This window comes from Mercenaria mercenaria, chromosome 7, assembly GCF_021730395.1.
Source record: "Mercenaria mercenaria strain notata chromosome 7, MADL_Memer_1, whole genome shotgun sequence".
Taxonomy (NCBI): domain Eukaryota; kingdom Metazoa; phylum Mollusca; class Bivalvia; order Venerida; family Veneridae; genus Mercenaria; species Mercenaria mercenaria.
In genome coordinates, this window is record NC_069367.1 from 19437562 (window position 1) to 19464533 (window position 26972).

The 26972-nt window shown below is 35.2% G+C and overlaps 1 protein-coding gene and 1 long non-coding RNA gene across 2 annotated transcripts in view; one reads left to right on the plus strand and one right to left on the minus strand.

Annotated features, from left to right (window-relative positions):
• LOC123554797 (uncharacterized) overlaps positions 1-26972 on the minus strand; it is an 83022-nt gene that overhangs the window by 9566 nt on the left and 46484 nt on the right. The window contains exon 2 of the long non-coding RNA XR_008371622.1: positions 6193-6484. This is a non-coding gene — a long non-coding RNA (uncharacterized LOC123554797). The remainder of the gene's footprint in view (positions 1-6192; positions 6485-26972) is intronic.
• LOC123554795 (uncharacterized) lies at positions 19995-23339 on the plus strand. Its single transcript, XM_045345147.2, has 2 exons — positions 19995-20557; positions 20884-23339. Exons 1-2 carry the CDS (start codon positions 20267-20269, stop codon positions 21637-21639), a joined length of 1047 nt encoding a protein of 348 aa, XP_045201082.2. The 5' UTR covers positions 19995-20266; the 3' UTR covers positions 21640-23339.

The following is a 26972-nucleotide window of genomic DNA, read 5'->3' on the forward strand; positions in this document are numbered from 1 at the left end:
CATGCGTGAAGGTGTGATTTCCTTCAGATAGCCACATCGTCCTCTCTATTCTTTTTATAACTAAAGTAATTTTATTTCATTCGATCACACGCATTCATTTTATACCGGATATAGAACATAAAGGAGACTTACATAAAAGACTGAATTGCCACACACTTACCACAATTCACCATATCGCTTTTTTCATTATATTGAAAAAGCGCAATTCTTTTTTACCAACCGTGAACTTGAGCGTATCTCTTGACATGGCCAAGATTAAAAACAAAACAAAAATAAGTAGAATTAAAAGATGATTCTTACAGATCTTTTATACTTATATCATTTTTTAATGTTTTATAGTGAGACAGGTAGAATAACTAATAAGTTTCGTCAAAATGTGAAAGAAATTTTACATTTTGTAGGTGCGCAAGATGTGTGTCCTGCGTTAATAGAACTCTGAAAATTACTCCAATAACTTGAATATCTTTTATAAACCATTTTAACTTTTACTTCGTTTTTCGATTACAATCTAAAAATGTAGCTTTTGAAAATCTGAATATAATGTTTCATCCGTAGCCTGCGCGGGTGTTGTTCCTGCGCTAATAGCAAATTATGAACTGACGCCGATATTTCAAACATATTTCAATTCTAAAAGATACTATTTATGTAACTTCATAAAAATGTTTTGTGAGTAGAAAAAAAATAGAAAGAAGCGTGATTTCCGTCATAACGAGAACGAAATATTACATTTGTTATCTGCACAAGATGTGTTTGCCCTGCGCTAATAAAAAATCTGGAAATAATCCTGATAACTTGGATATATTTCATAAACCATGCTAACTTTATCATTGTTTTGTGATTACAGGCTGAAATTGTAGCTTTTGCCAAACGAATATTTTGTTACATCTGTATCCTGCGCGGGATATCGGCCCTGCGCTAATAAAAAATCTGGAAATAATCCTGATAACTTGGATATCTTTCATAAACCATGCTAAATTTAATTTTGTTTTATGGTTACAGACTAAAGTTGTAGCTTTTACAAAGACAAATGTAATTTTAATTCTGTAACACGCGCGGTTATGACAGAAATCACTATTTTTCTATTCATTTTTTTACAGTATTCATTTGAAAGTTACATAAATAGTATGTTTTATGAATGAAATATATTTGAAATACAGTGTAATTTCAAACTTTGCTGTTAGCGCAGGACCGACCTCCCACGCAAGTTACAGGTGTAATATTATAGATCCATTTAGAAAAAACTATAGTTTAAGTTTGTAATCGTAAATCAAAGTAAAAGTTAATATGATTTATAAAAGATATTCAGGTTATCAGAGTAATTTCCAGATTTATTATTAGCGCAGACACACATCTTGCGCAGATAAAAATGTAATATTTCGTTCTCGTTATGACAGAAATCGCTCTTTTTCTATTCATTTTTTACAGTATTCATTTGAAAGTTACATAAATAGTTGTTTTATGAATGAAATATATTTGAAATACAGTGTAATTTCAAACTTTGCTATTAGCGCAGGACCGACCTCCCACGCAAGTTACAGGTGTAACATTATCAATCCATTTAGATTTGTAAAAAACTATAGTTTTAGTCTGTAATCGTAAATCAAAGTAAAAGTTAATATGATTTATAAAAGATATTCAAGTTATCAGAGTAATTTCCAGATTTATTATTAGCGCAGACACACATCTTGCGCAGATAAAAAATGTAATATTTCGTTCTCGTTATGACAGAAATCACTCTTTTTCTAATCATTTTTTACAGTATTCATTTGAAAGTTACATAAATAGTATGTTTTATGAATGAAATATATTTGAAATACAGCGTAATTTCAAACTTTGCTATAAGCGCAAAACCGACCTCCCACGCAAGTTACAGATGTAACATTATAGATCCATTAAGAATTGTAAAAAAAACTATAGTTTTAGTCTGTAATCGTAAATCAAAGTAAAAGTTAATATGATTTATAAAAGATATTCAGGTTATCAGAGTAATTTCCAGATTTATTATTAGCGCAGACACACATCTTGCGCGGATAAAAATGTAATATTTCGTTCTTGTTATGACAGAAATCACTCTTTTTCTAATCATTCTTTTACAGTATTCATTTTAAAGTTACATAAATAGTATGTTTTATGAATGAAATATATTTGAAATACAGTGTAATTTCAAACTTTGCTATTAGCGCAGGACCGACCTCCCACGCAAGTTACAGGTGTAACATTATAGATCGATTTAGATTTGTGAAAAAAACTATAGTTTTAGTCTGTAATCGTAAATCTAAGTAAAAGTTAACATGATTTATAAAAGATATTCAAGTTATCAGAGTAATTTCCAGATTTAAAATTAGCGCAGACACACATCTTGCGCAGATAAAAAATGTAATATTTCGTTCTCGTTATGACAGAAATCACTCTTTTTCATTAACTTTTTTTTTACAGTATTCATTTGAAAGTTACATAAATAGTATGTTTTATGAATGAAATATATTTGAAATACTGTGTAATTTCAAACTTTGCTATTAGCGCAGAACCGACCTCCCACGCAAGTTACAAGTGTAACATTATAGATCCATAAAGAATTGTAAAAAAACTATAGTTTTAGTCTGTAATCGTAAATCAAAGTAAAAGTTAATATGATTTATAAAAGATATTAAAGTTATCAGAGTAATTTCCAGATTTATTATTAGCGCAGACACACATCTTGCGCGGATAAAAAATGTAATATTTCGTTCTCGTTATGACAGAAATCACTCTTTTTCTAATCATTCTTTTACAGTATTCATTTAAAAGTTACATAAATAGTATGTTTTATGAATGAAATATATTTGAAATACAGTGTAATTTCAAACTTTGCTATTAGCGCAGGACCGACCTCCCACGCCAGTTACAGGTACGTGTAACATTATAGATCCATTTAGATTTGTAAAAAAAACTATAGTTTTAGTCTGTAATCGTAAATCTAAGTAAAAAGATAATATGATTTATAAAAGATATTTAAATTATCAGAGTAATTTCCAGATTTTCATTTAGCGCAGGGCACCGAACACATATCTTGTGCAGCTACAAAATATAAAATTTCGTTTACGTTTTGATGAAAATTAGGCCTACTCTTTATTCAATCGATTTTATACTATAAAATAATAATAATAATATAGAAAAGATCTGTAAAAATTTTCTTTTAATTCTGTGACTTTTTTATTTCATCTTTTATCTTAGACATGTTGAATTATTATGCTCCCGTTGGTAAAAAGAATATTATTGTGAAATTTCTAGATATTTCAATATAATAAAAACGATATTTTGCTAAGTGTGTGCTCGGGTGAAGTAGAAAATTATAAAAATAGCCTTAAACATACCAGAGAACGACGTGTGCAAGCTGGAGGAAATCACACCTTCACGCATGTTTGGGTTTTATTGCATCTTGTATAAGATCGGAGGTATTGAAACCTGGTGACCGACTGCCGTGAATTTACTGATGTAGAAACAAATTTATGACACATAATTTAAGTACCAAGATATTCAGCATTTGACATCTATACTTATTAATAAATTGACCAACTATATGATTTATCAAACACGAATGCAAATTTCTGATATATAAAGTTACATTTGTTATTTGCGCTGCGCATTCGGTAAATCGCGCAGATTAAATTTATCCAGCGCAACGATTGGTAAATCGTTGCGCATATAACCAACGTACAAAAATTTGTTATATGCGCTGCGCGTTTGGTAAATAGCGCAGATTGGTTATTTGCGCTCAACATAGACAAAGGTCAAGGAACTAAAACTGTGCACTTGAAAGATGTAAGGCACCTAGCAAATTCTCTAAAAAGGCAAATTAACCGGGCACCATTTAGTGACAAAATGTTCCGTGGTAAACAGAAGTCTAATCTAAAAAACAGATTTGCTCTATCTATTAAATCTAGGTGTGTTTCAGAGCTATCAAGTGCACATAAGAAGTACAAAAGCAATTTGAAAGTAATAAAACACAAAATGCCTAATATAATTTCAGCAATAGTACTATGTTTCAAAGGTTACTGTGGTACCTCATGTTCTAAATACAGCTTGGTTTGTTCTGGCAACTACAGAAAAGCAAAAAGCTATATGCCAGACAATGTCAGGCTTAAAATGACTGATGATGATGAGACTTTACTCAGGAAATGTATTGAAATTCTTCTTGGTCCAGAAAGCATAGAAAAGACTAAATTTTTAACATCTACACAGAAATGGGTGGTTTTCAAAATAATGAAGCAAAAGTGTGACATAGGGGTTGAAAATCCAAACCTATTTCTTATGGTCGTCACCTGTTTTTTATGATAGCACATACTTCAAATTTCAAGAAAATAACTTTGGGAAAGTGTTTAGAAATACCAATCAGAAAATATTTCAGCCTTTAATTCGAAAGTTCAGTGAATTTCCATTAAGACGGGTGATAAATGTTGCAGTGTTTTATGACAAGGAAATATGTATAACAGTAATTTTTTCAACATATATGATAAGTAATAGGTGTACGTGTATGGTTTGAAACTTTTTCAATCAAATGTTTGTGGACATTGGTTTTTAAAATCACCCTTTCTGCACAAATCTGACATGAAAATAAAATTTTACTTAAAAAAGTTGTTGCTGAATGAAAAATAATTAACATATTTTTATAAAACCTATTTTTCTCTCGCATTTTGCATGTTTATAAACCACATGTCAAATTTCAAGAATGTCCAGTAATTTTAATTTCTAAAATTGTCAACTCAAAATTGAGTTATTTTACAGATGCACAGGGGACACATACTGAAAATCAGTGTAATATTCATTAATTATAAGTTTTCTGTTCATAAAAAGACTAATGGTGATCATCTTAAGACAAGTCCTATCAAACGATTAGTTTATTCCATAAAATAACTACAAAACTGAAAATTTTCTCAATGAAATCATGAAAATTCAACAGCATGTAATGCTTAAAATGAAAAATTAGTGACTTTAAACATAACTAACACATTAAAATCACTTAGTGTACATGCACTGTTTATTCATAGTAGAAAAATGACAAAATTCCATGCATGGTAAAATGGAATAGTAAAATTCATACATACTTTATAATGTTACTAAGAAGGTGCACAGGGGACAAATTGTAGCAAAATATATGTTCATAGAATATGTTCATAGTAAGTAAAATTCTTTCAACTACACAATATTCACAGAGCGGACACGAAATGTTACGGACAGATGGACGGATGGAGACCAATCCTATAACCCCCTACCACTCGCGGCAGGGGATTAAGAGTGGTGGGAATTAATAAAGAGGAAGTGCATCAAAACTTTAACAAAGGTGTAGACGCAGGGCACCGACGCTGACACCAGGTCGAGTAGGATAGTTCTCCATATACTTTGTATAGTCGAGCTAAAACAATTTGTTCAAATTGATGTAGATAAGCAATAATGAATTCAGTGTCAAGATCCTTTGGAAATAAAGTACACAACCAAGCAACATAATAGCAAACTTGGTTTGGCCGAGTCTGTTTAAGAGGTACATGTAGTTAAATTGGTGAAATTGTGTACTTCAGTTGTGTTTATTATTATACTGATGATTTAGTAATCCTTTCATCATCAAAATGTATGACTTGTTTCCTTAATCTTTACCAGTTCTAAGTTCCTACAATGGACTGGTCTATGATACAATTTGGGCAGTGCCATTTATTATTTGAAGGGGTGTTTACTGAAAATTTATTGACTGAAAGCAAACAGTGCATACCATGATCAGCCTGCACAGATGTGAAGGCTGGTCTTGGACTGCACTGGTCACAAAGGCAAAACACTTGCTACAAGTGGTCTTAAGGTTAATTCAGTTTTACACTCACTCACTGACTGTAACTGCTTTATGAACGTTTGTTTGTTTTGTTTGTTTTGGGTTTAACGCCGTTTTTCAACAGTATTTCAGTCATGTAACGGCGGGCAGTTAACCTAACCAGTGTTCCTGGGTTCTGTACCAGTACAAACCTGTTCTCCGCAAGTAACTACCAACTTCCCCACATGAATTATCAGAGGTGGAGGACTAATGATTTCAGACACAATGTCGTTTATCAAATAGTCACGGAGAACATACGCCCCGCCCGAGGATCGAACTCGCGACCCCGCGATCCGTAGACCAACGCTCTTACCTACTGAGCTAAGCGGGCGGGCTGCTTTATAAACGTATCATACCTGAAAGGTGGTACTGAATTCATTCAGAGGACCCATAATGAATTCAAGGAAGTGGTAACTCAGGCTGAACAACGAATCAGTGAGTCTGGCAGCACATCTTTGAACCCTGTTCCCAGACATTTCACTGTCATCATGACTGTTCAAGTAAGACTTCAAGGCAGGGCAGTGCTGAAGAAACCGTCTCGCACATTTCTCAAGGGATAGCCAGCGTGCTGAACAGTGTTTGAAAATCTTCGAAGGATCAGTATCAGTGAAAGACAGGAATTCTCCATGTATCTCCTTGCTCTTGAAACTGCAAAATATTATAAGGCAACATTTTATTATATCTTTTATTTCACCTGTAACTTACCAGAAAATGCTTACATTTTGTGTTCTTGTTATGCTGGCCCTCTCGAGACTGATCAGTGTCATGAACTTTTTACTTGAAGCGTGGTATTTTAATTCTATAGCAAAATGGTTTTAAACCTTGTTACAATGTTACTGGAAAGCATTCATTTTTTCCCCTCATTTTTTTGTTGAGTTATACTTTCTAGCTTTGATGGTGGAGGAAGACCCCAGGTGCCCCTCCAAGCATTATTTCATCATGTTCAGGCACCTGGGTAGAACCACCAACCTTCAGCAAGCCAGCTGGATGGCTTCCTGACATGAAGAATTCAATACCACGCCGAGGTCGAACCCACATCGATGTGGGGCAAGTGATTTCAAGTCAGGAAAGCATTTATTAATCATGTTCCTCTACAACTTGTGTATATTTAGGTTTATTCTATGTTAGACTATATTGTATACATGTCACACATATTTTTGAACCTAGGCCAAATATCAAGGTTCTATTATTGATTCAGAGAAGTTTTCAGACTTTCTTATATATAAGCCTATAATAAGTACATGTCACACACAGGGGTGTGGCCATTTTTGACCTTAGAGCAATAATTTGGGCAATAATGGTAGAGAGTCAAACCCTTATACCATGTACATGCCAAATATCAAAGCTCTAGTCTCAGAAAAAGATTTTTAAAGTCTGATAGCTGAAAACCTATTTTCAACTAAAAACACCCATATGTTCAGCGAGCGGAACCATCTGAACAGCTTTGAAAGAGGGCTATTCAGAGATCATTTGTGTAAAGTTTAATCAAAATCCATTCAGTAGTTTTGGAGGAGATGTTGTTTAAAGGAATTGTTGATGAAAAGTGACCACACCCTCTGGCAGCCATGTTTTTTGACGAATCAGAACAATTTGAACAGCATTTGTAGAAGGTCACACATGGACAAGTTGTGTGAAATTATTTTAAAATTGGGCAAACAGTTTTATACTAGAAGATTTTCTAAGTTTCTACTATAGATTACATAGGGAAAAGTGACCCCCGTCCCCTGCCAACCATGTTTTTTGAAGAATCAAAATAATTTGAACAATTTTGGTATAGGCCTGGGTCACACAATGACCATTTGTGTAAAATTATTTTAAAATCAGGCCAGCAGTTTCACACAAGAAGATTTTTAGCTCGACTATTCATAGAATAGTAGAGCTATTGGACTCGCCCATGCGTCGGCGTCCGCGTCCGCTTCCCGATTTGGTTAAGTTTTTGTATGTAAGCTGGTATCTCAGCAACCACTTGTGGGAATGGATTGAAACTTCACACACTTATTCACTGTGATAAACTGACTTACATTGCACAGGTTCCATAACTCTTTTTTGCTTTTTTACAAAATTATGCCCCTTTTTCGACTTAGAAATTTTTGGTTAATGTTTTGTATGTAAGCTGGTATCTCAGTAACCACTTGTGGGAATGGATTGAAACTTCACACACTTGTTCACTGTGATAAACTGACTTACACTGCACAGGTTCCATAACTCTATTTTGCTTTTTTACAAAATTATGCCCCTTTTTCGACTTAGAAATTTTTGGTTAAGTTTTGTATGTAAGCTGGTATCTCAGTAACCACTTGTGGGAATGGATTGAAACTTCACACACTTGTTCACTGTCATGATCTGACATGCACAAAGTAGGTCCCATAACTCTATTTTGCTTTTTTACAAAATTATGCCCCTTTTTCAACATAGAAATTTTTGGTTAAGTTTTTGTATGTAAGCTGGTATCTGAGTATCCACTAATGGGAAAGGATTGAAACTTCACACACTTATTCACTGTCATGATATGACATGCAGTGCAAAGGGTCAATAACTCAACTTCACATTTTACAAAATGATGCCCCTTTTTCAACTTAGGAGTTTTTGGTTAAATTCTTATATGTAAGCTTGTATCTCAGTACCCACTTACGGGAATGGATTGAAACTTCATACACTTGTCCACTGTCATGAGCTGATAAGCACTATGCAGGTTCCATAACCCTATTTTGCTTTTTTTACTAAATTATGCCCCTTTTTCGACTTTCTTATTCATTCAATCGACAAGGCTGTTGAATAGTCGAGCATTGCTGTCCTCCGACAGCTCTTGTTTAAATTTCCACTATATACATATAGGGAAAAGTTACCACGTCCCCTGGTGGTCATGTTTTTTGCTGAATCGATATAATTTGAACAATCTTGGTAGAGGGTGACACAAGGACCATTTGTGTGAAATTATTTCAAAATCTCACCATCAGTTAGGGAGGAGATGTCGTTTGAAGATTTTTCTATTTTTAGGTGGCCCCTATGTGCAAACAAGTCGAACCGTTTGAACAACTTTAGTACAGGACCATGATGATGTGGACCTAGGAACATCCACACCAACTTTCATCAAAATCCATCCAGTGGTTTTGGAAAAGATGTCGTTTAAACAGAATAGCAGCATTCGGCGAGTTATCTTCCATAATGATTTAACAGGTGTCGATACGGGCGAATAGGTCCTATCATGCGGTGTACTCTCGGCTTTTATCATAGTGTTGAAAAAGTGATCAAATTATTTAAAAAGACAGACTCTTGTAATTTATCAATATCGCCTATTTGGATAGCTGGTTCTTCTGTTTTAACATGAAATTTAAAGCCTCATTTCAAAATTCTGGCCAAAAATTTATAACTGAAATATTGTTGTAGCATTTATTTTAAGCGAGTCACATTTCCATTTAATTTGTGAGCGAAGTGGGGCTAGCTTATTCAGCTAGTTGAAAATTTTGCTAAATTTACCCCTGTCAAGATGCTTTGTTTCAAACAGACAATATTATGTTTGCATAAAATTTCCTATCCACTGGATGAATACTGATTGTTATCATAAAAATGTGCATGCCATGTGTCCTGTTAGCTCTAGGGGGTTCTAGAATATGTCCTTGAAGCAGACTAAATACTTCCTGCTTCCACGCGGGTGTTACATACTGGACAGTCTGATGTTAATGTAATGTGTATAATATGATTTCTTAATGTACTGATTTGACATAATGTCTAATAGTTCTCACATTTCTTTTTCTTTTTTCATTATTTCCAAAGTTCTCCAAATTTGTGTTTGTTTTGGGTTTAACGCTGTTTTTCGACAGTATTTCAGTCATGTAACGGCGGGCAGTTAACCTAACCAGTGTTCCTGGATTCTGTACCAGTACAAACCTGTTCTCCGCAAGTAACTGCCAACTTCCCCACATGAATCAGAGGTGGAGGATTAATGATTTCAGACACAATATCGTTTATCAAATAGTCACGGAGAACATACGCCCTGCCCGAGGATCGAACTCGCGACCCCGCAATCCGTAGACCGACGCTCTACCTGCTGAGCTTAACGGGCGGGTCTCTCCAAATTTGTTGTCTGTGAAAAAAGTCTTTACATTTAATAAAATCTACCAGGGGATTTTTTAATTCACAGACCACAACAAAAAAAAAAATCTCCAAATTTGTGGTCTGTGAATTAAAAATCACCCGGTAGATTTTATTAAATGTAAAGATTCATATTTTGACATTCTTTTTATATTTCTACTTTGTCTTCTATAGTTATTAAATAAACATGTCAGTGTTTTTGTTGATTAAAAACATTTCAACTAATTGTTGGGTTGTTATCTCAAGAGGCGATGATTTAGGCCCGCCAAATATGTGAAATTGAATCAATGACCAAGTTGCTGTGAATTTGAATTGAATGGAAATTAAAGAGGCAGCACCATGGAATTAAAGTTAACATGAGATATGTAAATTTGTCAGTAGAGATCATTTATGCCTCATGGGTGATATGTTCATAAAATATATGAGAAAACAGCTGCAATAATTAACTGGGTTGATGGAAATTTTAATATTGAAAAATAATTGTAAAAGCTAAATAAAAGCATTTATTGTCACAATTATCAAATATAACAATCACACAGTCCATAAATAAACTGACACATAGAATATGCACTTCAAAACAGTCCTTACAGCTATTCTCATATTTTTATATTTTTCAAAGCAAAGAATATCAATTATTTTAGATCAAAATTTTGTTCAAGTGATAAACAGCTAAACCTTGATGACATTGTCGGATACTTTCCAAATCTACTTATATTTTAAGTAACAGCGACTGGATAACGATATAAATAGTGTATACAAACTTTTCTAGGACCTATTCACATGTAGCGCCACCTATACGCACACATGTTTTGTGAGGGAAATTAACTGACCGATATCGCCCATTGTTGACAACGGACAGACAGACAAATGCACGACAGACACAATTAATGTTATGGTTTGTTAGTCTCATTCTGATTTTGTTTTCGAACATGGACATCAGTATGGACAGTCAAGTGTGCCTCCAACTCACACCCCATACCCATCAAAAAAAGTTGCAGGGTAAATAAATGTTGACAACTGACAAAAATATTGACTATGAATGCAGGAAATAATGCATGCATGAAATTAATTTGGATGATTTATTAAGAAAACAAGAGGGCTCTGAAGGCCCTGTATTGCTCATCTGACCTAAAAATCATCAATGTGGCCTCTAGATTGTGAACAAGCTTTAGCTTTGATTTGACCTGGTGACTTAGTTTTTTACCCCACCTGACCCAGATTGGAACTTGATCTTTAGATCATTAGGATTAACATTCTGATCGAGTCTCATTAAGATAAGGTCATCAATGTGGCCTCTAGAGAGTAAACTAGCTTTTCCTTTGATTTGACCTGGTGACCCAGTTTTTGACCCCACATGACCCAGATTCAAACTTGACCTAAAGATCATCAAGATTAACATTCTGACCAATATTCATGAAGATACAGTCATAAATGTGACCTCTAGAATGTTAACAAGTTTTTCCTTTGATTTTTTGACCTGGTGACCTAGTTTTTAATCCCACATGATCCAGATTCGAACCTGACCTAGAGGTCATCGAGACAATTATTCTGATAAAGTTTCATAGAGATACTGCAATAAATGGCCTCTAGAGTGTTAACAAGACTTTTTCTTTGATTTGACCTGGTGACCTAGTTTTTGACCTCAGATGACCTATTGTCCAAGATTTTATTGAGGGTAACATTCTGACCAAGTTTCATTAAGATATGGTTATAAATGTGGCCTCTAGAGTGTTAACTAGCTTTTCCTTTGATTTGACCTAGTGACCTAGTTTTTGACTCCACATGACCCAGATTCAAACTTGATCTAAAGATCATCAAGATTAACATTCTGTTCAAGATTCATGAAGATACAGTCATAAATGTGACCTCTAGAGTGCTAACAAGCTTTTCCTTTGATTTGACTTGATGACCTAGTTTTTGACCTCAGATGACCCATTATCCAATTTTTCCATGATTTTAATGAGGGTAAGATTCTGACCAAGTTTCATGAAGATTGGGCCAAAATTGTGACCTCTAGAGTGTTAACAAGCTTTCCTTTGATTTGACCTGGTGACCTAGTTTTTGACTCCACCGGACTCAGATTAAAACTTTACCTAGAGATCCTAAAGATTAACATTCTGACCATAACTAGCTTTTCCTCTGATCTGACTTGGTGACCTAGTTTTTAACCCCACCTGACCTAGATTTGAACTTGACCTAAAGATCATCAAGATTAATATTCTGACCAAGATTCATGAAGATACCGTCATAAATGTGGCCTCTAAAGTGTTAATAAGTTTCCTTTGATTTTTTGACCTGGTGACCTAGTTTTTGACCCCACCTGACCAAGATTTGATCTTAGCCTAAAGATCATCAAGATTTAAAGTCTGACCAAGTTTCATAGAGATATTGCTATAAATGTGACCTCTAGAGTGTTAGCAATCTTTTCCTTTGATTTGACCTTGTGACCTAGTTTTTGACCCCACCGGACTCAGATTGAAACTTTACCTAAAGATCCTAAAGATTAACATTCTGACCATAACTAGCTTTTCCTTTGATTTGACTTGGTGACCTAGTTTTTAACCCCACCTGACCTAGATTTGAACTTGACCAAAAGATCATCAAGATTAATATTCTGACCAAGATTCATGAAGATACCGTCATAAATGTGGCCTCTAAAGTGTTAATAAGTTTCCTTTGATTTTTTGACCTGGTGACCTAGTTTTTGACCCCACCTGACCAAGATTTAATCTTAGCCTAAAGATCATCAAGATTTAAAGTCTGACCAAGTTTCATAGAGATATTGCCATAAATGTGGCCTCTAGAGTGTTAGCAATCTTTTCCTTTGATTTGACCTGGTGACCTAGTTTTTGACCCCACATGACCTAGATTTAAACTTGACCTAAAGATCACCAAGATTAATATTCATTATTAGATGTGATCATGAATGTGGCCTCTACAGTGTTAACTAGCTTTTCCTTTATTTTGACCTAGTGACTTAGTTTTGACCCTACATGACCCAGATTCAAACTTGGCCTAAAGATCATCAAGGTTAACATTTTGAAAAAGTTTCATTAAGATTATAAGAATCTTTCACTGGTCGCGGGTAAAGATGGGAATATCCGGCACGAGGGTAACTGTTTAGGCGGTAACGAGGCTTCCAGCCGAGTTACCGCCTAAACTGTTACCCGAGTGCCGGATATTCCCATCTTTACCCGCGACCAGTGATTGATTCTTTTTCTTGCATACCGATTTCAAGAAATAATAATAAAAATAAAATCAATCGAACGGCTTTCCTTTTAGAACTATTTCTTATAGCAGTGTATTTAAACAAAGCGCGGGAAACCAACGTCCGTAAAGAGGAAAGACGTCATGACGTTTCAAAACAAATAACAATGTTTAGTTCCGGTTTTGTTTTATCAGTTGCAGCGTAACGTTATGAATTTTTGATAAAATAACGTGATTTGAATCGAGAAATATACTATCAAGAACTAATAGGAACAGTCAAGGTACTGAATTTTTATTCCGTTTTTTAAATAAAATATCAATTACTACATAAATCTTCTACATATATGTAGTTCGTAATACGTCATTTACAGCACGAGAGTCATCTTACACCCCGGGGTGTAAGATGGAGTTTTCCAGCACCGGTAAAAATACCGGAAATCCCCGTCTGGTATGCAAGAAATGGTTATAAATGTGGCCTCTAGAGTGTTAAGTAGCTTTTCCTTTGATTTAACCTGGTGACCTAGTTTTTAACCCCACCCGACCCAGATTTAAACTTGACCTAAAGATTATCAATGTTAACATTCTTTAAAAAGTTTCATTAAGATATGGTCACAATCTGACTCAAGTACTCAATCTTCTAAACGAAGATCTGAGAATGACCCATTTACATTCGTCTTCTGTATATTTTGGATTTCTGATATTGCTATTTTATTTTCGCAAATCTATTTTTATTTGAACCAATCAGATGACTTTTTTCAACAAGCATTTGGCTTAACCATCAAAATAGCGTCGAATGTCAAAGGGTGAGAAAAATGTGCAGTCAGTCCGGGGCTCGAACCCAGGACCTCCCGCTTAGAGGGCAAGTGCCCTACCGACTGAGCTTACTGGCAGTCCGACACCTTACATGACCAAGTCCGTACCATGACATATGATTTCTCTCAAAACACGAAGGCATAGTCGCGATGTGGTCGCCATAAGAATTGTAAATATGAACAAGAGGACCATCATGGTCCTGAATTGCTCACCTGTCCCCACATGACCAAGTTTTAAGTATGACGTTGTTTTTTCTATTATTTGACATAGTGACCTAGTATTTGAGCTCATGTGACCCAGTTTTGAACTTGACCTAGATATCATCAAGATAACAATTCTGATCAATTTCCATGAAGATCCATTGAAAAATATGGCCTCTAGAGGGGTCACAAGGTTTGTCTATTATTTGACCTAATGACCTAGTTTTTGAAGGCACTTGACCCAGTTTTGAACTTGACCTAGATATCATCAAGGTGAACATTCTCACCAATTTTCATGAAGATCTCATGAAAAGTATGGCCTCGAAAGAGGTCACAAGGTTTTTCTATTTTTAGACCTACTGACCTAGTTTTTGACCGCACGTGACCAAAGAGCTATAAAAATAAATAGATCGGCAACCTGAAAGGCATATAGAGCAAATCTCGCCAACATCCTGTGACAACTGAATGAGATTTCGTTTACCGGAAGTGAAGCATTCTCCACGTGCCATTTTGTACGCGAAAGCAATTATTTATTGATAAATTAATTATCACCGTATGACCACGCTTTTTTTGATAGTAAGAAACGTGTACTTTGTGTCTTAAGACTATTTCACATTAAACTAATGTTGTTTTAGAAGCTAAGATGTATTTTAAATGTAGTTTTAAAGGTACAAATTGTAACTCTATGCTCGATGTTTGTTTTTACTAAGATAACGCCGATTCACGCTCTGACATGAGATCACACGAGATTACAGCCAGTTGCCGTTCTGTGTATTTTATACTTCTTTGACGTGACCCAGTTTCAAACTTGACCTAGCTATCATCAAGGTGAACATTCCGACCAATTTTCATGAAGATCCATTGACAAATATGGCCTCTAGAGAGGTCAAAAGGTTTTTCTATTTTTAGACCTACTGACCTAGTTTTTGATGCACATGACCCAGTTTCAAACTTGATCTAGATATAATCAAGATGAATATTCAGACCAACTTTCATACAGATCCCATGAAAAATATGGCCTCTAGAGAGGTCACAAGGTTTTTCTATTATTTGACCTACTGACCTAGTTTTTGATCGCACGTAACCCAGTTTCAAACTTGATCTAGATATCATCAAGGTAAACATTCTGACCAATTTTCATGAAGATCCATTGAAAAATATGGCCTCTAGAGAGGTCACAATGTTTTTCTATTTTTAGACCTACTGACCTAGTTTTGGACCGCACGTGACCCAGTTTCAAACTTGACCTAGATATTATCAAGATGAACATTCTGACCAATTTTCATAAAGATCCCATGAAAAATGTGACCTCTAGAGTGGTCACAAGCGAAAGTTTACAGACGCACGGACGCTGGCAATCACAAAAGCTCACCTTGTCACTTTGTGACTGGTGAGCTAAAAACCCAGGCTAAATATAGATTTTTTAAACTTCTACTTTCACTTACAAAATGTTGTAAGTAGGCTCTGATTGGCTACCGTAAGGGTCGTCAGAACGAGCATGTCAATAGCACGTCTTCAGATCCTATGTGCGTAGCATTAATTGGAGCTGTACTTCAGTCAGATTGGATATGGTCATAAATGTGGCCTCTAGAGTGTCAACTAGCTTTTCCTTTGATTTGACCTGGTGACCTAGTTTTTGACCTTACATGACCAAGATTCAAAATTGACCTAAAGATCATCAAGATTAACATTCTAAAAAGTTTTATGAAGATACAGTCATAAATGTGGCCTCCAGGTTGTTAACAAGCTTTTCCTTTGATTTGACCCAATGACCTACTTTTTGACCCCAGATGACCAAATATCAAACTGTTCAAGACTTTATTTAGAGTAACATTCTGACCAAGTTTCATTAAGATTAGGCGAAAATTGTGACCTGTAGAGTGTTAACAGTCAAATTGTTGATGACGGACGACGGATACAGGGTGACCACAAAAGCTCACCTTGAGCACTTTGTGCTAAGGTGAGCTGATAACAAGGATGCCACAGTCACAAAATATGCCCGTCAAGAGCTTTTTCTCATTCTTGTATATGACCTTTGACCCTGTGACTTTGACCTTAGACCTAGGGTCATGGTTCTTGCACATGACACTTTGTCTTATGATGGTGAACAATTGTGCAAAATTACATCAAAATCCCTCCCTGCATGAAGAAAAAATGCTCTGAACAAAGTTGTCATTCTTGTATCTGACCTTTGACCTCTTAAGTGTGACCTTGACCTTAGACCTAGTGACCTGGTTCTTGAACACGACACTTCGTCTTATGATGGTGAACAATTGTGCCATGTTACATCAAAATCCCTCCATGCATGAAGAAGAAATGCTCCGGACAGTCATTCTTGAATATGACCTTTGACCTCTAAGTGTGACCTTGACCTTAGACCTAGATAACTGGTTCTTGTGCTTGACACTCCGTATCATGATGGAAAACATTTGTGCCAAGTTACATCAAAATCCCTCTATGCATGAAGAAACAAGAGTGCCAGAATGTCACAATATACGCCCGTCACAGCAAATTTCTTTACTCTAGCACCTGTATTTCCAAATGGAATTATAATTTTGTGGTTGTTTAGTAATCATTGTAAGTCTTTTGTTTTTCTAAGTCCACAAAAAAACTCTTACCAGGTAGAGATATCTTAAAATACACCTAAAATTTGAAAGTAACATCTATGTTGTACCACAGAAAAGTGGTCTTGTTTTTTCCCTACGGTCAATTATAAAAAAGTTACTATATAAGTTATTTATAGTAACAACTGAGGGAAGGTAATCTTAAAAAAAAAAAAAAAAAAAAAAAAAAATTGTAAGTCCACACAAAAATCCTTACCAGGTAGAGATTGGTCAAAATACACCTCATAATTGGATGTAGCATGCATGTTGTACTACAGAAAAGTGGTCTCGATGTTTCCCTACCACTAGTAATGAAAAAGTTACAATATAAGCTATTTATAGTAACAACAAAGGGAAGTAATTCTAAAGAAGGGAACTGCGCATGACACTTCGTCTCATGATGGTGTATAATTGTGCCAAGTTACATCAAAATCCCTCTATGCATGAAGAAGAAATGCTTCGGACAGTCTTTCTTGTATCTGACCTTTGGCCTCTAAGTGTGACCTTGACCTTAGACCTAGGGACCTGGTTCTTGCGCATGACACTCAGTCTTGTGGTGGTGAACATTTGTGCCAAGTTATATCAAAATCCCTCCATGCATGAAGAAGAAATGCTCCGGACAAAGTTTTCATTCTTGTATCCTTTGACCTCTAAGTGTGACCTTGACCTTAGACCTAGGGACCTGGTTCTTGCGCATGACACTCCGTCTAATGATGATGAACAATTGTGCCAACTTTCATCAAAATCCCTCTATGCATGAAGAAGATATGCTCCGGATAAAGTTTTCATTCTTGTATCCTTTGACCTCTAAGTGTGACCTTGACCTTAGACCTAAGGACCTGGTTCTTGCGCATGACACTCCGTCTCATGATGATAAACAATTGTGCCAACTTTCATCAAAATCCCTCTATGCATGAAGAAGATATGCTCCGGACAAAGTCATACTTGAATTTGACCTTTGACCTCTAAGTGTGACCTTGACCTTAGACCTAGGGACCTGGTTCTTGCGCATGACACTCCGTCTCATGATGGTGAACAACTGTGCTAAGTTTCATCAAAATCCCTCCATGCATGTAGAAGATATGCTCCGGACAAGGTCTGTGGACGCCGCCCGCCCGCCCATCTGCCCGCCAGGGGCGTTCCCATAATACGTCCCGTTTTTCAAACGGGCGTATAAAAATGCTCCAGACAACGTCATTCTTGTATCTGACCTTTGCATGCATAAAATGAATTGGGATGATTTATTAAGAAAATAACAAGGGTGCCATAGTCACAAAATATGCCTGTCAAGAGCTTGTTAAGTTGTCATTCTTGTACCTGACCTTGCGCTTGATTGTGAATATTTGTGCAAAGTTACATCAAAATCTCTCCATGCATGAAGAAGAAATGCTCCGGACAAAGTCTGCGGATGCCGTCAGCAAGTTTGCCAGGGCATTCCAAAAAAACGTTCCATCTTTCAGACGGGCATATAGAAAGGATTTTCTTACTAAATTTCCTTAATTTAGATCAGCATTTAATTTTATGTGAGGTAAAAAGGGTCAAAATCTCTTAATCAACTTGTAGACTGAAATAAGTCATGTAATAGATATGAACAAGTGAATGAAGTATTGCCATACAATACACAGTCCCCTACTGGAAGGCACCTAATTTTCTCCACTGCAGTATAAGGTTTAGCAGTATATCACAAAAACAACAGATTTTTTTAGTAAATGAACAGCATACTGACACACAACTTATCTGTCCAATACATGTTTTACTGTTCTGTCCCACAGAGTTGGATACTTAAAATATTCTAAATGAGTTGTCCCCCTTGTCCCCCTTTAAATAAGAATGCCATTTGTAAGGAAATAAATGTAAACATTACCCCTGCAAAAAAAAATCCAATGTTTTCCTCATTCCAAAGAATTCCTTAGATTTCTTAAGATAATGCAAAGTTTTCCTAGTTAGATTTTTTAATTTAAATTGCAGCAAAGAATTCATTGAAAATCTTACGATTTGTTTGGATTATACTTTTGGAATACTATGGAAAACTTTGAAAAAATAATCCAAACAAATCCAATGTTTTCCAAAGCAGAAAACTATGGATTACTTTGGACTTATATTTTGCTCCCTCAAATCAGATTTCAATGTCTTTGGAAATCCTTGGACTTTTGTGTTCTGAGTTTCTAGCATTTGGAAAATATTGGAATAACTTGGACTTTAGTTTTAGCTTATAAATTCTTTCAAAAAGGGAAAGTCCACACTTTTGCAATTATTTCACAAGCAAGTTTTAATTCCAACTGTAATTACTTTTCTTAGTTTAATGGTCATATAGGTATCCAAATTAATTGAAATGAAACAAGCAATCTAACAAATTAAAATTCAAGTCAATGTTTTCATTTTGTATAATAAAAAGATGTAAATTGGAATTCTATCATTTTATTAATTGATGTAACAAGATATATCATTGAAAATAAATAAAATTATGTCCCATTATATAAGCTATTTATTTCTTGGTTATTGAACACCTCAAACAACAGCATCAGATAATAGGCATTAAAAGTCACGTCATGAGTCCAACAAATTGTTAATGAAATAATGCTTATAATGTTACATCATCATAACTGAATAAATCTATTCCTTTGATGACTGGCAATGATTAATTATCTAGCTTTTACAGTCATTTATATACTGCTGTTCAATGTATACTGATGTGTTAACACACAGAGATAGCTGATAACACCTGGACATTCTGATCAAGATAACGACCAATGAAAATACAGGCTTCTGAAGCCGTTTTACACCTGTACCCCAAAAAATAATCCCAATATTTCTGCCTGTTTTTTTTTCTGTGATCTTTGCAAATTCTGTGAGCAAATAAATGGATAAATTCTCCCATGAACTGTATACATAGATATTTTAAGAACAATCTAGTATTCGTTTCAGTAACTATATTGTACCGAAGAAAATCGCTCATGAATACAAAAATTTGAATGTAAACAGGAAGTTCTTTGTTCATGTTGTTGGAGGCAAATGGAATAAAGCTAACTTGAAACTCTAAAATGTTTTTAGAGGGATATCAGGTAAGAACATCAAACTTTCTAATGTAAAATGTAAGCTTTGAAGCTATATGTCACAGGTCTAGAATTAATAGACTGAAACAGGAACTTTATTCATCTCAGTAGATTGAACTTTCACCTGGTTACAGGTAACTTTTTCAGGTGTATGTTAATGATAGATAATCAGAGCTCCAGATAAGCTGCGTATTTGCGTATTTACGCAATTAAAGTTGCAGAAAACCCAATTGAACTTATTTAGTGTGCGTACCAATACGCAATTAAAATTCCGAATACCCAATTCATAAAAAGTCGCTTGCGTATCGTATTTTCCGTATTACAGAACGGGTACGAGATTTTAACGCTGGAGAACAGACTGGTTATACGTTACCGCGGCACAGGTCGCTGTTTATCGGAAAAATTACAGGACCATTCAATCGGCTAATCGGTGTTACTCGGACACTTTGAAATTGTGTAAAAATGGCAACTTCTAGCAAAAGAGGTCGCAGAAAAACCGTTGTGGCTGAACAAAAAAACAAAATCGAGGGATATTTTACTGCTAAACACAGAAAGCTATCTGTATTAGACGATATAATTTCACCTATACTTGAGGAGATCTTACATGAGAGTGAATGTTTCGGCGAACATATTGTTCGGGACATTGTCAACGAGTTGGTTACTGACTGCATAAAAATTGAAAAAAAGCACGATGGGACGAAAGTCACACAAAAAACACTGAATGACTGGTGCAGAAAATATCCTTGGTTAAAGGTACACATAATCAGAACTATAAATTAAAATAAACAATGTTTACATTGCTTACAGTACAGGCATGAAGAAAAACAATTTTGAGATGTGTAGTCTGTAGAAAATGCAAAATATTATCCAGAAATGAGTGGGTAACATGTCATGTCATACTCGACCAGTCTGCCAGTTATGTGTTATTTATTATTATTTATATATTATTGCAAAGATTTATAAAATTGGCAATACAGAACAAAGAACATGGGCTAAGGAAATTGTGCATGCTTTTTTCTGTATGTTAGTGCATTAACATTGTCAATTAAATTAAAAAGTTTTATTTTTTATTTCAATAGGTTTTGGAAGGTGATGATGGTACACCAATGAAACTGAAGTGTGAATCATGTTGCTCAATGAAGACCAAAATGAAGCTGTCGAGTGTCTGGGCTTTTGATGGCACACCTAGTATACAGATGTCAAATATAACTAGACATAATGACAGTGCTGAACATAAAAATGTATGTCTTAACCTGGAAAATGAGAACATAACTGAAATGGTATCTAATGATGAAAGTGAAGATGAAGTTGTTATTAATCAAGAAGACAGAATTGTGTTTAATACAGTATATTTTGCTGCCAAGTCTGAACTTTCATCTGAAACTGTAAATGGTTTGTTAGAGTTAGAGAAAATTAATGGCATTGATGTTAAATACACAAATCTAAGCTGGGATACTGTAACTGACATGCAGGAAAGCATATCCCGTACCTTAACCAGTAAGTTAGTGAATGAAATAAAAGAATCTAATGTATTTGCATTGATGTTGGATGAGAGTACAGATGTGACTGTTGAAAAGCGACTTAGTGTTTGTGTTAGGTATATAAAAGCAGGACAGCCTCAGACTCGCATGTTATGTAATGTACCACTTGATGATGGTTGTGCTCATACTGTAGTCAATGCTGTTGTGTATGAATGTGATAAACTTGGTCTTGACTTATCAAAGTGTACTTCCTTGGCAACAGATGGTGCAGCTGTAATGGTTGGCAAAAAATGGGAGTTGGTGTACAGATGCAAAGTAAATATAGCCCATATATCATTCAGACACACTGTCTAGCACACAGGCTGAATTTGGCATGCACAGATTCAATGAAAAAAAATGAGTATCTTAAAAAATTTAGAGACAAGTTTAATGCTTTATATCACTTTATAAGTGCCTCAAGTGTTAGAACACACACACTTAAAAAAGTTCAGAATTTATTGGAGGAGCCAGATATTTCAATTAAAGAGCCTTATTCAATCAGATGGCTTGGGTTAAGAAATGCTGTTTCTGCTGTATATGAATCTTATGGGTCTGTCCTTGCTACATTGTCAAAATTTGCTGCAGACAAAAATCCAGTAGCAAAGGGTTTATACAAGTATTTTTGTTCATATAAAGTTGCATTACTCATTGCTTTTGTGCTTGATGTTCACAATGAATTAGCTGTTCTAAGTAGTACACTGCAAAAGAAAAACCTGTTGTTTAGTGAGGTTGTACCATTAATTGAAGGAACATTAGCTAAACTTGGGACATTAGAAACAGAAGATGGAACATGTTTAACAGAAATGAAGGCAGAAATACAAGAGAAGGATGATGGTGTTTTCTTCGGTGAAGAAAAGCTAACTTCCCATGCTAACATGAAAAGTGAGTTTGAAAACGTCAGAAAAGATTATGTAAAAAACATCAGGAAAAATATGAAGGAAAGGCTGAAAAAGAGAGACGGTGAGATATTAGATGATTTTAGCAAAGTGTTTGAGCCAGCCATAATCAATATGAGTAGTCAAGATGAATGCAATCAGGCAGTTGAACATTTAGCTTCTTTTTATGGCTATGAGAAAAATGTAAAGCTTGTCAGTGGAAATTTACTAGAAGGTACTGAAGAAGAAGTTAAAGTTGTTCAGCCCTTACTGGATCCTGATAAGATAAAAGATGAAAGGATAAGGTTGCAGGGTATGATGAGAGGAACATATGCAAACCAGAACACTATGAAAATATGTAAAAGAGTAATGCTTGTCCACCATGATATCATGCCTAATTGTGCAAAACTGGCAGAAATAGCTATGTGTTTTCAATTAACAAGTGTTGAATGTGAGCGCAGTTTCAGCACACAGAACAGGTTAAAAAATAAACTAAGAGCATCCCTTAAATCTGAGAAGCCGAATACTTTAATGCTAATCTGTATGTTGGGACCTCCAATATCTACATTTGATGCAAAGCCAGCTATTACTCACTGGATGAAAAGGAAAAAAAGAAGGAAGGGCAGACTATTCACTGAATACAAACCAAGAGTGAAAAAACAAAAACTGTCTTAAAAATCATTGAACATTACTGTGTGTAGCAGCAGTCCAAATTTATGGCTGCAGTATGACTTAGTAAAGAAGAGGACCATGATGGTCCTGAATCGCTCACCTCTTCCCACATGACCCAGTATTGAGTATGACATCGTTTTTTCTATTATTTGACATAGTGACCTAGTTTTAGAGCTCATGTGACCCAGTTTTGAACTTGACCTAGATATCATCAAGATAAAAATTCTGACCAATTTTCATGAAGATCCATTGAAAAATATAGTCTCTAAGAGAGGTCACAAGGTTTTTCTATTATTTGACTTATTGACCTAGTTTTCGAAGATACGTGACCCTGTTTTGAACTTTACGTAGATATCATAAGGTGAAAATTCAGATCAATTTTCATGAAGATCCATTGAAAAATATGGCCTCTAGAGAGGTCAAAAGATTTTAATAATTTTAGACCTACTGACCTAGTTTTTGACCGCAGTTGACCCAGTTTCAAATTTGACCTAGATATCATCAAGATGAACATTCAGACTAACTTTCATACAGATCCCATGAAAAGTATGGCCTCTAGAGAGGTCACAAGGTTTTTTTTATTATTTGACCTACTGACCTAGTTTTTTAAGGCACGTGACCCAGTTTCAAACTTGACCTAGATATCATCAAGGTGAACATTCTGACCAATTTTTATGGAGATCCATTCACAAGTATGGCCTCTAGAGAGGTCACAAGGTTTTTCTATTTTTAGACCTATTGACCTAGTTTTTGACCACACATGACCCTGTTTCGAACTTGACCTAGATATCATCAAGATGAACATTCAGACCAATTTTTATACAGATCCCATGAAAAATATGGCCTTTAGAGAGGTCACAAGGTTTTTCTATTATTTGACCTACTGACCTAGTTTTTGAAGGCACGTGACCCACTTTCGAACTTGACCTAGATATCATCAAGATGAACATTCAGACCAACTTTCATACAGATTCCATTAAAAATATGGCCTCTAGAGAGGTTACAAGGTTTTTCTATTATTTGACCTACTGACCTAGTTTTTGATGGCACGTGACCCATTTTTGAACTTGACCTAGATATCATCAAGAAGAACATTCTGACCAATTTTCATGAAGATCTCATGAAATATATGGCCTCTAGAGAGGTCACAAGGTTTTTCTATTTTTAGACCTACTGACCTAGTTTTTGACCGCACGTGACCCAGTTTCGAACTTGACCTAGATATCATCAAGATGAACATTCAGACCAACTTTCATGCAGATCCCATGAAAAATATGGCCTTCAGAGAGGTCACAAGGTTTTTCTATTTTTAGACCTACTGACCTAGTTTTTGAAGGCACGTGACCCAGTTTCAAACTTGACCTAGATATCATCAAGGTGAACATTCTGACCAATTTTCATGAAGATCTTGTGAAATATATGGCCTCTAGAGAGGTCACAAGCTTTTTCTATTTTTAGACCTACTGACCTAGTTTTTGAAGGCAAGTGATCCAGTTTCGAACTTGACCTAGATATCATCAAGGTAAACATTCTGACCAATTTTCATAAAGATCCCATGAAAAATGTGACCTCTAGAGTGGTCACAAGCAAAAGTTTACGGACGGACGCACGCACGGACGGACGACGGATGACGGACACCGCGCGATCACAAAAGCTCACCTTGTCACTTTGTGACAGGTGAGCTAAAAACCATTGTGTCTAAATTTTACTGTCTTAAATTTGCTGGAACATTATAAAATTTATAACAGTACAGTGTTATGATTGCAAGATGCTGATTATCACTTTTATTTTTTTAAAGGTAGTAGTCAATGATACTGTTCTACATATAATCACATTTCATGCCAATTTTAAATACATTTTTGTATTAAACATTAAAGTTCTTCTATGTAGTTAGTTAAACCTGATTAATGATATATACTGTATGAAGCATGTTTCATCCAGTGCACAGTGTAAGTCACAAGAAAAAAGTAACTGATTGTGTGAGATTTGTGAAATACCCAATTAGTTTTAGCAAATACCCAATTACTTCTGAAAAGGCTGGGTACTGATAATTTTTTTACCCAATTCATATTTCCAATACCCAATTCAGACAAAAAGTGATGGGTAAATACCCAATTGCACCAAAAGCTTATCTGGAGCTCTGGATAATTATCAGGGGCGTAGGGACGATTTTATCATTGGGGCGGCGGAGGGGTGGGTTTGGGAGGGGGTGTCCCCCTCCTATGAACGGGGTCCGGGGGTGGCCCCGAGAAAATTTTGCATACAGCTTGAGTAAATGGTGCAATCTGGCAACTTCTTGGACTGCTCAGTATTTGTTGAACATACTCGTTTTTTTCGAGTTTTCACCCCTAATTACAGTTTACTATGTTTAAACACTGTAATGGCGGTACGATGTTAGATACGGACAATGTCTTGCCAGGGTAAAACCAGTAATGTCTAAGTAGGGGATCGAGCACAAGACCCTGACTTAAAGAGGTAATCTAATCCTTATAGCATTTTAGTCATTAAATGGCATTATAAAGGTAAAACGCAATTCATTGTTTTCTTTGAACCATTGAGGGTTGAAATGAACGGACTTCAGGGTTCTTTTTACCAAATGATTGATTTGGAAATGCAAAATTGCGAGAGTGATTAGCTTTTTATATTTTTACATAGAAACTGTAATACTTGTTAATTTAACAAGATCTGTAAAATCTATGAGGATTTTTCTACATTTTATGCGTTGAATTTAATCATTATGATTGGTGCCTTTGATTTTCAAACAATATGTTTAAGTATCAAAAATATTTAATTTAATATATTTTATGTAAAGACATCTAAAGATCCCGATTTGCGATTGTGTTTTTCTCAAGATACTTTCCTTTGTCGGCAGAATTTGAGACACAACATTAATTGCAAGTTTGGTAGTAAGCAATTAAATACGATTAACTTTCATTAATTCATGTATTGCCTATAATCTGAGTCTGCGGGGCGTAAAAATACAGCGACCTTGGTCGTTGCGGATTATCGGTTTTGTACAATACCTGTCACCAAGGTGATCTAGCAAGGTGTCAGCGATATGACAAAATTCTGTGTACATATCAGTCGCCGATGCACTTCATGACAAATGGAAGACCGCTGTATTTATTTTCAATTATATTTTCTAGCCTTTTCAAAAATATACGAGTTCGGCATTTCCCCGCTCTTCGAAATATTGAGGCGGCGGGTGCCGCCCCTGCCGCCCCAGCTCCTACGCCCTTGATTATGCTTCTGAAGCAACAGTTTATTTAATACTTAATTATTGCATTTTTCAATTCTTTATTTCTTGTAATAAGTACTAAAATGATAGATAAATCACTTTGAACCTCTGACTTACAACAGAGTCTATAAACATTTTCAGATGAAAGAGTGTGCATATCTGGTTATTAGAAGTATGCCTTCAACACATATGTATGAATTGATGTAGTCAGAGAAATCAGATGGCTTCAGTGACTATGCTATGTACAGGATGATGTGAGATCACAGACAGAAATTCCATCAAACATAAATTACAGAATATTTCAACTAAATTGTAAGTTAAAATTTGCAAACAATTAATACTATACAAATTACTATAAAAGGCTGATAATTTATTTATTTTGTTGGGGTTAACGTCACACTGACAGGTTGATCATTACACCAACATTTTATGACATTAATTTTTTGTCAGTACTAAGTTCTAAGATTTCTTTTTAATCTTGTCTGATTAAAAAAAACTTGCATATTGTATGGTCAAGCACTTACACAGATGAGGGATAGTATAATACCCTCAGGCGGTGCTCTCAATATTTTCATTTCAGTGTCCAATAAATAATTAAATGGTTTTGATACATGTAGAATGTTTAAATGGTAACTACAAATTAAAACTGGCTTTAGAGTTTTCATTTCACATACTATTATACTAGGTAATATTGTATTGTCTAAAATTATATTTTAATCACAATTAATAATATAGTTTGTTTCTATATTATATGTTATATCATTTTCAGAAATGGCTGGAATGAAGTTCCTGACCCAGGTGATGGTTTTGGAAAAGCAAAGAGACATTCTGATGCCACCTTATATTGAGCCTACAATACTCCA